The sequence below is a fragment of the Artemia franciscana genome, chromosome 10 (genome assembly GCF_032884065.1).
Source record: "Artemia franciscana chromosome 10, ASM3288406v1, whole genome shotgun sequence".
In the NCBI taxonomy this organism is placed as follows: Eukaryota; Metazoa; Arthropoda; class Branchiopoda; order Anostraca; family Artemiidae; genus Artemia; species Artemia franciscana.
Genome location: NC_088872.1, coordinates 50,963,119 through 50,977,371, shown reverse-complemented (window position 1 = coordinate 50,977,371; position 14,253 = coordinate 50,963,119). Strand labels below are relative to the sequence as shown.

Sequence of the window (14,253 nt, the reverse complement as noted above, 5' to 3'; positions counted from 1 at the left end):
TGACGTCATGTTTCTGTGTCGACTGAAGTCATGTTTACGACTGACGAAATTACGAAATTACATTAGGACACAAATGACGACCAGGACACCGGCACATAGGGAATATAAATGACGACCGGGACACTCAAAGAGAAAGCGACCGGGACACAAGGAATGTTCGATTAGCAATCACGATCAACAAAGCACCGGGACACAAATGACGACCGGGACACAGGGAGTAAAATGACGACCAGGACATAAGTAAAAAAAAGCTAAAAAAAAAAACTAAAAAAAGGTAAAAACTACAAAAAAACTAAAAAGAAAAAGAAACTAAACACTAATAAAAAAAATTAAAAAAACTAAAAAAGAAAAAAAATAAAAAAAGGAAAAAAATGAAAAATAAAGGAGAAAAACAAAACTAACAAAAATAAAAATAAAAAAAATAAAAAGAAAAAAGAAAAAAAAACTAAAAAAACTAAAAATAGTAAAAACCAAAAAAAAATAAAAAGAAAAAAGGGGAAAAATACAAAAATTTATTTCATCATATACCATTTCAAAAACGAATGTATAGCCTATACAAACCGGGACACCGGGATACAAATGACGAACGGGACACAGGGAATATAAATGACGACCGGGACACAGGGACACAACTACAACGGGGACGCCGGGGGGCACAGGGGGATATATAAATGACGACGGGGACACAGGGAATGTTCGATTAGCAATCACCATCAACAAAGCTCAAAGGCAATCATTAGAATCATGAGGTATAACTAAAAAAACTAAAAAAAGGTAAAAAACTAAAACCTAAAAAAAAGACCAATTCAAAAACGAATGTATATACAGACCGGGACACCGGGACACAAATGATGACCGGGACACAGGGACACAAATGCAACGGGGACGCCGGGGGGCACAAGGGGATATATAAATGACGACGGCGACACAGGGAATCGTCGATTAGCAATCACCATCAACAAAGCTCAAGAGCAATCATTAGAATCATGAGGTATAGATCTGAATACGGATTGTTTTCCCATGGACCATTATATGTTGCATGTTCAAGAGTCGGTAAACCTGACAATCTATTTATATGCACAGAAAATTAGACAGCAAAGAATGTTGTATATTCGCAAGTTTTACGTAGTTAAAAATATATATATATATATATATATATATATATATATATATATATATATATATATATATATATATATATATATATATATACAGAGTGGACATAGGAAGACAAACTACAATGGCGCGTGACTAATATGGCGCGTAACGACTTACGCGCGCGGGGGGGCTTGGGGGGGGCGCGAAGCGCCCCCACAAACAGCCAGTATATATATATATATATATATATATATATATATATATATATATATATATATATATATATATATATATATATATATATATATATATATATATATATATATATATATATATATATATATATATATATATATATATATATATATATATATATATATATATATATATGTATATGTATATGTATGTATATATATATATATATATATATATATATATATATATATATATATATATACATATATATATATATATACATATATATATATATATATATATATATATATATATATATATATATATATATATATATATATATATATATATATATATATATATATATATATATATATATATATATATATATCCGATGTCATGTTGATAGCCAAATTGATGTGATGGCATGAAATTTTTTTCTTCAAACTCTTGTATAAACAGTTGTCCATAAAGTTTGCATATGCTTGTTGGTGTAGCTAAGGGCATGAAAGATGTGTATTGATCGGAGATTTTTGGAAGAGGAGTAATATATTCCATACAGAATTTTGACAGAGTTAAATATTGCACAAAAATCAACTGCCGCAGAAACATGACATGTTCTAAAAGCGCAGGACCACCATGTTTGATATGTAAGGTGTGAATTAGGCTAATCTGTGTCGTGGTAGCTTTGGCTTAAGGGGCATAATAGCAACAGTCACAGACACTGTAACACAGTCAATAGTCACTGCAAAATCATAGTCAGATAGTTTGTACAAAAATTAGTCAAGCTCTTCAGTGTATTTCTGTTCAAGTTGGGGGTCTGGTGGAGAGAATTCAACCTCATAAAAATAATAACAGTCAAATAAAGGAATATCGCCAGTGGAAAGATATATCTTACTCCCCCTTAGTCATTCTTTACCTTTATTTGTTCCTGAATCATAATCCTATTCTCCACTCTTTAAATTAGTTTAAAATAGTATCTTTCACTGCTTAGAATATCTTATAAAAATAGACAGAAGGCAAACTAATTCAGCATTTTCTTATCATTATAGATACATGTACTATGACAAAGCTTTCCTGTTTCGTTGATGAATTAAGAGAAAATTCGTCTTTTAAACATGTCATAAACAAGACTAATATTGAGATACTCAGATCAGGACATTTAGTGGAAACGAACTCTCAACATGCCTCCACTCTAGGCGCACCTTTCACCCAATCTAGCTCCCGTGCAGACAGAGCTGCAACTGATCTTAAGAGAATAAAAGAAGTGTGTAAAAAATATAAGGGTACAGAATATGATGAGGATCCTGCCAACGTAAGCCACTGGCATTCAAGCGTTGATGATGAGCATAGACTCATTTACTATTATATTCCAAAGGTAATTCAAGCAATAATCTCTGGCTTCTTTCTGCAATTAAATAAAATAAAACAAGTTTTTTTTAACTGAAAGTAAGGAGCGACAGTAAAACTTAAAACGAACAGAAATTACTTCGTATATGAAAGAGGCTGCTTCCTCATCAACGCCCCGCTCTTTACGCTAAAGTTTGACTCTGTCTCTCAATTCTTCTTTTTAAAACAGTAAAAAACTTTAGCGTAAAGAGCGGAGCGTTGATGAGGAAGCAGCCTCTTTCATATACGAAGTAATTTCTGTTCGTTTTAAGTTTTAATGTCGCTCCTTACTTTCAGTTAAAAAAACTTGTTTTTTTATTTAATTTCTGAACGTTTTTGTATCAATGCATGTTTTGATTTTGGCTCTCCGCAGAGGAATAATTAAAACGAAATTTGGATTTTTTTTTTGCTAAATGGCTTTCTCATAATTTTGATCGAATGATTTTAAGAAAAAAAGAGTGGGGGAGGAAGCCTAGTTGCCCTCCGATTTTTTGGTTAATTAAAAAGGCAACTAAAACTTTTAATTTTTTACAAAAGTTTTTATTAGTAAAACAATTACGTAACTTGTAAATTAGCTTACATAAAGAACTTTTGCATTCTCATATTTTTATTACATATATGAGGGGGTTCGCCCCCTTATCAGATCCTCGCTCTTTACACTAAAGCTTAAATTTTGTCCCATTTCATTAAGAATGACCCCAGAATCACAAAAGCCCTAGAATAAATAGTTGAAATTACTAACAATACTTTAACGTAAAGAGCGAGGTATTAGGAGGAGGTGAGCCCCTCAAATGGTAATAATTTCTGTTTTTTTAAGTTTTAATGCTGTTCCTTACTTCCAGCTGAAAGAACCTTTTCTTATTTATTTTTTCATTGTGTTTTTAAATAATGCTAGTAAATCCTGCGCTCCCTTCATGGAGATTTTCTTCTCCCATGACAAATTATCGATGGAAGGTTCCCCCAGCATATCCCCCTCTTCTCAACCCCTCCCCCAACCAAAAAAATCCTCCTGAAAACGCCTGTACACTTCCCAATAACCATTACTATATGTAAGCATTGGTCAAAGTTTGTAACTTGTTGCCCTTCCCATGGGGACTGTGGGGCAGTAAGTCGTCCCCAAAGACGTAGTTATAAGGTTTTTCGACTACGCTGAATAAAATGGCCATCTCAGAATTTTGATCCGTTGACAGTGGTAAAATGATTAGCGTGGGAGGGGGCCTAGGTGCCATCCAATTTTTTTGGTCACTTAAAAAGGGCACTAGAACTTTTCATTTCCGTTAGAATGAGCCCTCTTGCAACATTCTAGGACAACTGGGTTGATACGATCACCTCTGGGGAAAAAAAAACAAACAAAAAAACCAAAAAACAAATAAACACGCATCCGTGATCTGCCTTCTGGCAAAAAATACAAAATTCCACATTTTTGTAGATAGGAGCTTGAAACTTCTACAGTAGGGTTCTCTGATACGCTGAATCTGATGGTGTGACTTTCGTTAAGATTCTATGACTTCTGGGGGACGTTTCCCCCTATTTTCAAAAATAACGCAAATTTTCTCAGGCTCGTAACTTTTGATAGGTAAGACTAAACTTGATGAAACTTATATATTTAAAATCAGCATTAAAATACGATTCTTTTGATGTAGGTATTGGTATCAAAATTCCATTTTTTAGAGTTTTGGTTGCTATTGAGCCGGGTCGCTCCTTACTACAGTTTGTTACCACGAACTGTTTGAAAGGACATTACGACCTGCCAAAATCTAAGTTTAATCATGTAAAAAAAAATCGTAGAAGTTTTAATTTATTTGAGTTTTCTAAGGTGTTTAGGCGAGGTTTCAACAATCTAATATGGAGGTTGTTTTGATAAACAAGAAAAAAAGGCCCGCCCCTGCTTCTCGTACAAAAATGTGATTATCCTCACTGCTCAAAATGTAATTTTTCTATATGTAAACAGGACCTCTTCTGTGTAACGTTTTTGACCATGGGGATTCTAGTAGTGCAGCCTTCGTTTAGATCCGACGCAATTTTTATGTAGTTTTTTGGCTACTTTCAAAATTCCCATACTGTTGGTTTGGTTCTATAAGATTTTGCTGTAAAATCATGTAGTCACCCTTTTTTTTGCCACAGGCTTCTCTGTCATTAACAAGACTTTCATAGGATGCTAATAATTTTGGTCCTACCTCGAAAGAGCTTAGCTTAAACAGGTATTGTTGTTGTATTTTTCAATCTCTGAGCTCTTGGACTTTGGGCCTTAAGTCCCCATGCAAAATGCCTTGTAAGTAAGTTGAGTTAGTCTAAAGATCAGCTGTAAAGTCCTCAAGAAAAGTTGTATCCTCAGCTTTGAAAGTTACAATTGGCGCTATAGTCTCAGTAGAATGCTTATGAAAACACTTTATAGGCTAGCCTGTCGCCCAAAAGGGGAAGGGGAGAAAGAAACGTGATAAAACCCCTCTAATGACCATCTGTTCAATGGCAAAAAAAAACATAATGACTTTATTTCGATGTTCAGTAAAAAAAATCGCACTTTGTCCCATGACAAATAAAAACAATTTCATTTTTTCCGTTGATAATAAAAATCAATAATGATTTGACGCAATGACAAATAAAAAGATGATAATTTGTCCAATTGCAAGGAAAAAATAACGACAGTTCATCCGACAAAAAAGGAAATAAAAAACAATGACAGTCTATCCGATGAGAAAAAAAATAATGACAGTTTGTCTGACGGTTAGGAGTAACCTATGATTTTTTTTCTGATGACAGTCTTGGTAATGACAAAAAATTCCAGGGGGAGAAAAAAAGTCACCAAAATTATTTTATTGTATTGTTTTATTGTCTGGAATTGGATTGTTTTTGCAACTAACTTTTACTATTAAGGTTAATCATAATTTATAGAGTACGGCATATAAACCAGTTATTTCTTTGATGCCTCTGAAAGTTTTCTCTCATCACTTGAAAAACTTCAACGTATGCAGATTCGTGTTTTTCTGCAAAAATAGAATACCTCTAATCTGGAAGATCACCGCGCTGTTCCCAAAAACTTAGTCTGGAAACTAGACATCGGTCAAAGTTTTGGTGATGCTTTGGCACCCGGGGTCTGCCCATTCAGGTCAAAGGTTGGGACATATATGCTGCCAGGATTTGATTCTCAAAATAAAAATAGAGGCCATTGTTGTTCTCACGTCCCTGCTGTCTTCGTTTTTCCTACCTTGCCATTGGACACATGCAATGAACCGGTTATTACCTCCTATAAGTAGAGTTTCTATTATCTCAAGTATGTATTTATTTAGTTTTCTAGGTTATCTGATTTAGTAAGCGGCTATAGTGTTTTTCAATCCAAAAGAATATTGTACTGGGCACTATAACTCCAGTTTTTGTGAGGATAATTGAAGTTCTGATAATTAAATAATAGTATTTAAATGCTATTATTTAATTCAAAAGATTCCTGAAAAATGCATCTTTAGACCGGAAGTTTTCAACTTCGGTAGATAGTGTACTCAGATCCTTATGGTGGGAGGATATTTGCACCCTTACCATCCATCATTTTGAGGAATGTACTTTGACTAAACGTGGAATGTGGGGTGCAGACAGGGTTACTACTCCCCTCTTATTACAAAAAGATCACTATCTAAGAGTGAAATTGTCTTACTTCTCGAAAAGCCATTCTGAATGCTCCTGAATGCTTTAAATGCTCCTGACTCAAGTTCAATCTTCTCAAGAAAGTCTGAATAGCAGGCATAGATAGGTCTGTAAAATAAATAAAAATCATACTCTTAACCAAATTTCCACAACAAAACCTTTCAGTGAACCACCAATCTCTTTCCTAATCTGAATTTCAATTCTTTATGTCTTTTGAAGCTTGATTAAATAAATGGATTAAATAAATGGATTAGATAATGGATGAGGAAACAGTTATTCCTAACGGAATAACTATTTCTTAGAATTGAACCTACAACCATATGTATTGACCGATATTTTGTATTTGAAAATTCTATTTCTGAATGATTGTTTTTGTTTAATACAAGCCAGGATTTCGATTTAGATCAAACCATCATTTCGTTACTAGCTACACTGTATCAGCCGAATAAATCATCGGACGAATTAGTTAGTGACCCTTAGTAGCCTCTTGATACCTTTTATTTAATTAACCAGGCACATATCCTCTCTCTGTGTCTTTCTAATAAATTAGCTCCCCTTCTTCAAACACTAATCATTCAAAACTCCTTGTTTGCGCTAAATATTTTTTATTTATTTTAGCAACCATAAGATTTCTTCCCTAATAAAAAGTTAATATAGCTTACAGAATAATTTCTAAATATTGATTAAGCAGTCTTTTTCAAACAATTCGTGGTGACGAACTGTAGTGAGAAGCGATCCGGCTCAATAGTAACCAAAACTCTAAAAAATTGAGTTTTGATACCACTAATTATATCAAAAGAATTGTATTTTAATGCTGATTTTAAATATATAAATTTCATCATAATTTGTTTTACCCATCAAAAGTTACGAGCCTGAGAAAATTTGCCTCATTTTAGAAAATAGGGGGAAACAACCCCTAAAAGTCATACAATCTTAACGAAATCACACCATGAGATTCAGTGTATTAGAAAATAAATTATTGTAGAGGTTTCAATCTTCTATCTACAAAAATCTGGAATTTTGCATTTTTTGCCAGAGGACAGATCACGGATGCGTGTTTATTTGTTGTTTTTCTTTTCTGTGTTTTTTCCCAGGAGTGATCGTGTCGACTCAGTAGTCCCAAAGACATAGTTATTAGGTTTTTCGACTATGGTGAATAAAATGGTTATCTAAGAGTTTTGATCCGGTGACTTTGGGGAAAAAAGAGCGTGGGAGAGGGCTTAGATGCCCTCCAAACTTTTGGTCACTTAGAAAGGGGCTTTTCCTCATCAACACCCCGCTCTTTACGCCAGAGTTTTTTACTGTTTTAAAGAGTAGAGTTAAGAGAAAGAGTCAAACTTTAGCGTAAAGAGCGAGATGTTGAGGAGGAGAAGTGCCTTTCATATACGGAGTAATTTCTATTCATTTTAAGTTTTCATGTCGCTCCTTACTTTCAGTTAAAAAAAAACTTGTTTTTTTAATTTTATTTTTTTAAAAACCACAGACAGATTATTCTGCATATTATGTAATATAGATTGTTTTCTACCTTCACACTGTCCAAATACTTTAGTAATAATCTGCTTTAATCTGTGAGGTACATGTTGTATTAATATGTACCAAACTGCATTTGAAAATATGTGCCTAAGGAGAATTTTAAATATAAAGTGGCGACATAGATTCAGTAACTCCGAAATTTGTAACAAAACCGAACAGCCTTTCATTACTGCTGTTACAAGTAAGAAGACGCAGACATGTGTAGGATATCTACTCCGCATGAAAGAGGGTCGACTTCCTCCGATATCCTACGACAGGAAACCAAGCGACAAAAGAAAACAAGGTCGTCCGAATAGCACTTGCAGCCAATTTTTGGCCGAGATCTAAGGACGGCTGAAACCTCATTATTACGTGAATGGGAAGATGTTACCGCTGCAACATTACTTCGGGACCAGTGGGGATGCCTTGTCAGTGCCCTATAAGCCACTAATTGCTCCGGGGGAACTAAGATCTATGGTAAGCTTCGTAGGCTATCATAATGTAACGTAAAAAGATCATGGTAGTTTGAAAGAACCATAGCACAAAACTATTAGAATTTATGCTGTAAAGTACCTGAAAATAAATATATATGTTGTACTAATGTTCTACATATGCTCTGTAAGCTTATATAACGTGAAATGAAGTATTAAATTACGCTAGTTTGCTGGAATCATACCACAAAACTATCGAAATAAATGTAGTAAAGGGCCTGAAGGTATTAAATATATTTTGCAATAATTTCCTTTATGTTCTCCGTGCCTGGAAGTATCAGACATTTTTGTACTAATATTATGTATATCTGTTCCGTATGATTATATTGGCATTATACAGACTTCAGAAGATTACATAGATTATATAGAATAGATTTATGTAGATTATGTAGATTATAGATTACGTAGGTATAACGCATATCTAATTCTTTGAGGCACGATACTATTTTCATTCGATAGTAATGTTCTATGGTTCTTTCAAACTAGCATAATACAAGACTTTACATTGCACTATTTAATAGTATTAAGCCCATATAGAATATCAGTACAAAACATTTCTGATATTTTAAAGTACTTCAGTGGCTTCTTTTGATATGCAGAATAAAATTGTCCCTTAATGTAACAGCCACCCTTATACCCTTTCTCTATACCTGCCTTAGCCTATGCTTGATACGGCTCTGTGTGTTAACGCGGCTATTTATTGTGACAACAATAAAATAGGTGGTGGCCTAATATTGACTTGTTTGTTAATAGCTGTTTAACAATTTCCAGGATTTGATCCAGTCTTTGTTACAGAATACCTGAGCAATTTGCAGTCAATTTTAATTTTTCAGACAGGCTGCTCCCTCTGGAAAGCAATATTTGCCATTCTAACGAAACAGTCAAATGAAACGGATGCAGTAAATGTCAGACATTATGATGTACATTTCAGAATGAAGTTTCCAAGCCTTTACAAATTGGATGATGATGTGAGAGAGAGAAAACTAAATTCCTATTTTGTCTTTGCCGTAGTTCGTCATCCTTTTGAGCGTCTTGTGTCTGGTTACAATGATAAGCTAGGTGATCCAGGGGAAAAATATTTCCAACGCACTTATGGTACACGTATAATAGAGGAGTATAGACGTGGGGCAACCCCAAAAGAGATTAAAAGCGGAAAACCAACATTTTCTGAGTATGTGGAATTCCTTATAAATCCGAAAACAGTGAAAACATACAAAATAGATAGCCATTGGGCACAGTATTACAAAATCATCCACCCTTGTTTTATTAAATATGATTATATTGTTAGATTTGAACATATGAAGGAAGATACCCAATATATATTAGATTCAAGAAACCTCGGCAACATAGTGAAGTTTACTTATAAAGATCCTGTGACCTCTAGTGAGAAGTTAAACAAGTTCATGCGACAGCTGACCATTAGTCAAATTTATAAGCTGTATGATTCGTACAAATTTGATTTTGAACTGTTTGGATATGATTTTGACATACATAATTACATTTAAAGGTCTTATGTTTTAAGAGAATTAAGGTAACCTGGCCAATGCATACATTTCAACTCCATGCTCAACGCATGAAAAGATAATTCAGTCCTATAACGTTTTCGAGCTTCCACTCTATTGGGTATCTTTTAGGGATTGTCAACTGCCTGTGTTATCCGGTAATATAATTTTTATCATCTTATACTTTTTTACTACGGCAAATAAAATAAGATTTGTCGATAAAGGCATACTAGTATTTCTTAGTAGTTTTTTTTCTTACAGTCTTGCGTTTCTTCACTTGCACTTCAGCCCAAATAACAGACATCGGGTAAAATCTATTTAAAATAATCAAAATAAGATGGTATTTAAAGCTAAAAGGTTTCTTTTTATTTTGATTTTCATGAACCTGTTTAAAGGGTGTGACGATTGAAAGCCGTGCTTTAATTGCAATAGAACCAAATAAGGAACATTAATCAAATTTGGACTTTAAGTGACAAGATGCCATAGTGCCACATACAGTGCTAATCTTCGCTTCTGTCACCTGGCACACTTAGTTTTGAAAAGTATAGAAACAAGTTTTGTAACTTATAATCACCCAATTAAAGATATATTTTAAGAACCAAGGGCAGTTTCTGATAAATAATTTGATAAATACTCAGAAAAAATTGGGAATACAGTTTCTACAAAAAAAAACTCGTCTCTGTGAAGTAGGCTAATAACGTTTTTGGTTATAATGAGCACAAGACTGAAACAAATAAAAGGTGTGTGATACAGAAAAAAAAACGAAAATAAAATAGATGGTGCCAAGCTTGGAGCAATCTAAGGATTTCTCCTTGTAGAACACCAGAATGACGACTTCAGTAGTATACATGTTCTTTAAGTTGTATACAATATTCTTAACTTCAGAATTATCAATTAAAATTATCAATGGTCAAAATTGTTATTTCAAAGTAAATTATACCTCCAGAATTTTTGAAGAACTGTATCAATGTCTAATTCTAAAGGGATGATAAAGTAGTTTATCCGTTCTCAAATTTTTTTGCGCGATTTGAGTTGTATTTGGATATCAACACGTTGTGAATGTTTAAATTATATGGACAACAGATATTGTCAAATTTATTTACTTAGCTTTACTTATTCATTTTCACGGTTCAACGCCAAACACCTAACAAATGGCACTTCCATAGAAATTCGGTAAGTTTGAAACAGCCCAAAAAATCTTTGGGAATCGTTATTTTTGAATATGGATAGATCTAAGATAAGCTCGGGGAGTACAAATTATTTTCATTTTGATATAATTGGTGCTTTAAGACTAAGCTTTATCAGCACTCATTAGCAGAAAGAAGAATAAAGCTATTTATTTATCAGAATGGCTATAAGAAACGGTAGAGCAAAAACTCGGATGTATTACATCTTCTTGTTTCGCGGTTAGAAATGAATAGTTACGCTTAACCGATGATCCATTGGAGCAGGTAGTTATTTGAATATGGGCCAGATCATCTCTTAATTTAAATTAGATCTAAAATCAACTCAAACAGTGCTTCCAAAGACTAAACTTCCATGAAGATTTGATATCAATCTCTTTAAAACCGCAACACATGACAGGTATTTAGTTTAGACATCTTTGATTACTCTAAAGCTCTCTAAGTGCAAATGACTGATGAACAAAACCCTAGTTTGGATGAAGAGTGGGGTTACCATGCGTAATAAAAACCACAAACCCGCAGAAGCTACGATAGGAAACCACAAAAGACTTCATAAATATTAAACATCGACACCCAGAGTTTGTCTGGCTGAACAATAGAAAAAGTTTTCAAAAAGGAAATTAGATTTGTTCGGGCATAATAAAAGAAAATCCCAACAATGTCTCTGGGCACAAGTCACTCCCCCACAGTCCCCGTGGGAGGGGCTGTAAGTTACAAACTTTGATCAGTGCTTACAAATAGTAATGGTTAAGGCTAAATAGTTAAGGGGAAGCATTTAAACTTAAAATGAACTAAAATTATTGCATATGTATGGTTCTCCTCCTATTACCCCGGTCTTTACTCTAAAATATTTTTAATAATTTCAACTATTTATTCTACAACCTTTGTGATTCAGGGGCCATTCTTAGGGAACTGGGAGAAAATTTAAGTTTTAGCGTAAAGGCCGAGGTATTGACGAGGGGGCAGACCCTCTCATATACGTAACAAAAATATACAAATATAGAAGTTCGTTACAAAAGTTAATTCGCATATATATATATATATATATATATATATATATACATATATATATATATATATATATATATATATATATATATATATATATACAAACAATGCTATACTATGCTGAATAAAATGGCTATAACAGAATTTTGATCCGGTAACTTGGGAACAAATTGGTATTGGAGGGGGTCTAGGTGCTCTCCAATTGTTTGGTCACTTCAAAAGGGTACTAGAGTCTTTCTATTAAAAGGAGCCCTCTGGTGATATTCTAGGACGACAGGGTTGATACAGTCACCTTTAGGAAAAAACAAAACAAACAAAAAAACTAATAAACACGCATGATCTGTCTTCTGGCAAAAAATACAAAATTCTATATTTTTCTTAAATAGAAGCTTCAAACTTCTACAGTATGGTTCCATGAAATGCTGAATTTGAAGGTGTGATTTTATGTAAGATTAAATAAAAAAAACTAGTTTTTTTAACTGAAAGTAAGGAGCGACATTAAAACTTAAAACGAACAGAAATTACTCCGTATATGAAATGGGTTGTCCCCTCCGCAGTCCCTCGCTCTTTACGCTAAAGTTTGACTCTTTGCCACAATTCTACTTTTTAAAACAACTAAAAACTTTAGCGTAAAGAGCGTGGGACTGCGGAGGGGACAACCCATTTCATATACGGAGTAATTTCTGTTCGTTTTAAGTTTTAATGTCGCTCCTTACTTTCAGTTAAAAAAACTAGTTTTTTTTAATTTAATTTCTGAACGTTTTTGAATTAATACATGTTTGATTTTGGCTCTCCGCACATAAATTATTGAAATGAAATTAGTATATTAATTTTTTTTGGCTAAATGGCTTTCTCTTAGTTTTGATCAGACGATTTTGAGAAATAAGGGGTGGGGAAGGAGGCCTAGCTGCCCTCCAATTTTTCGGTTACTTAAAAAGCCTACTAGAACTTTTAATATTCAACGAACGTTTTTATTAGTAAAAAATATACGTAACTTAAGAATTAACTTAAGTAACAAACTTTTATATTCTTATATTTTTATTATGTGTACGAGGGGGTTTGTACCCTCGTTAATACCTCGCTCTTTACACTAAATCGAAGTTTTGTTCCAAATCTTTAAGAACGACCCCTGAATCAAATAGGCCGTAGAATAAATAGTTGAAATCACTAAAAACATTTTAGCATAAAGAGCGAGGTGTTTATCTCCTCCTAAATACCTCGCTCTTTATGCTAAAGTATTTTTAGAACCCTTCATATGCGTAATAATCTCTGTTTGTTTTGAATTTCAATGCTATTCCTTACTTTCATTTGAAAAAAACGTTTTCATGTTTATTTTTTCATTGTTTTTTTTATAGTAATGCTAGAGAATCCTGCGCCCTTTTCATTGAATTTTTTCCCCCAGGGCGTATTTCTCCAAGGAAAGATCCTCCAACATAGCCCCCTCTCTCAACCCTACCCCCAAAACCAATAAAATCCCCCTGAAAACGTCTGTACACTTCCCAATAACCATTATTATATGTAAACACTGGTTGAAGTTTGTAACTTGCAACCCCTCCCCCAGTGACTGTGGGGGAGTAAGTCATCCCCAAAGACATAGTTATTAAGATTTTCGACTATGCCAAACAAAATGGCTATCTCAAAATTTTGATCCGTTGATTTTGGGAATAAATGAGCGTGGGAGGGGGCCTAGATGCCCTCCAATTTTTTGGTCACTTAAAAAGGGCACTAGAACTTTTCATTTCCGTTAGAATGAGCCCTATTGCGACATTCTAGGACCACTTGGTCGATACAATGACCCCTGGGAAAAAAAACAAACAAACAAACAAATAAACACGCACCCGTGATTTGTCTTAGGAGCTTGAAACTTCTACAGTAGGGTTCTCTGATACGCTGAATCTGATGGTGTCATTTTCGTTAAGATCCTACGACTTTTAGGGGGTGTTTCCCCCTATTTTCCTAAATAAGGCAAATTTTCTCAGGCTCGTAACTTTTGATGGCTAAGACTAAACTTGATGAAACTTATATTTAAAATCAGCATTAAAATGCAATTCTTTTGATGTAGCTATTTATATCAAAATTCAATTTTTTAGAGTTTTGGTTACTATTGAGCCGGATCGCTCCTTACTACACTTCGTTACCACGAACTGTTTGATTGCATGATTTTAAGGGTTGTTTCCCCTATTTTTTAAAATAAGGCAAATTTTCTCAGGCTCGTAACTTTTGAAGGATAAGACTAAA

General features: G+C 33.8%; 1 protein-coding gene across 6 annotated transcripts in view; it reads left to right on the top strand.

Moving 5' to 3' along the window:
- The window catches only part of LOC136032337 (carbohydrate sulfotransferase 11-like), a 46,907-nt gene extending 37,080 nt beyond the window's left edge, over positions 1-9,827 (top strand). For 5 of the 6 annotated variants that reach the window (XM_065712657.1, XM_065712660.1, XM_065712658.1 and 2 more), the window contains 2 exons: positions 2,346-2,671; positions 9,155-9,827. In XM_065712657.1, the coding sequence (XP_065568729.1) occupies positions 2,346-2,671; positions 9,155-9,826 (998 nt within the window). In that variant the 3' untranslated portion in view covers position 9,827. Of the gene's footprint in view, positions 1-2,345; positions 2,672-9,092 lie in introns of all 6 variants that reach the window. The other variant, XM_065712663.1, reaches the window with a different exon arrangement.
- Positions 9,828-14,253: the final 4,426 nt, after the last annotated feature.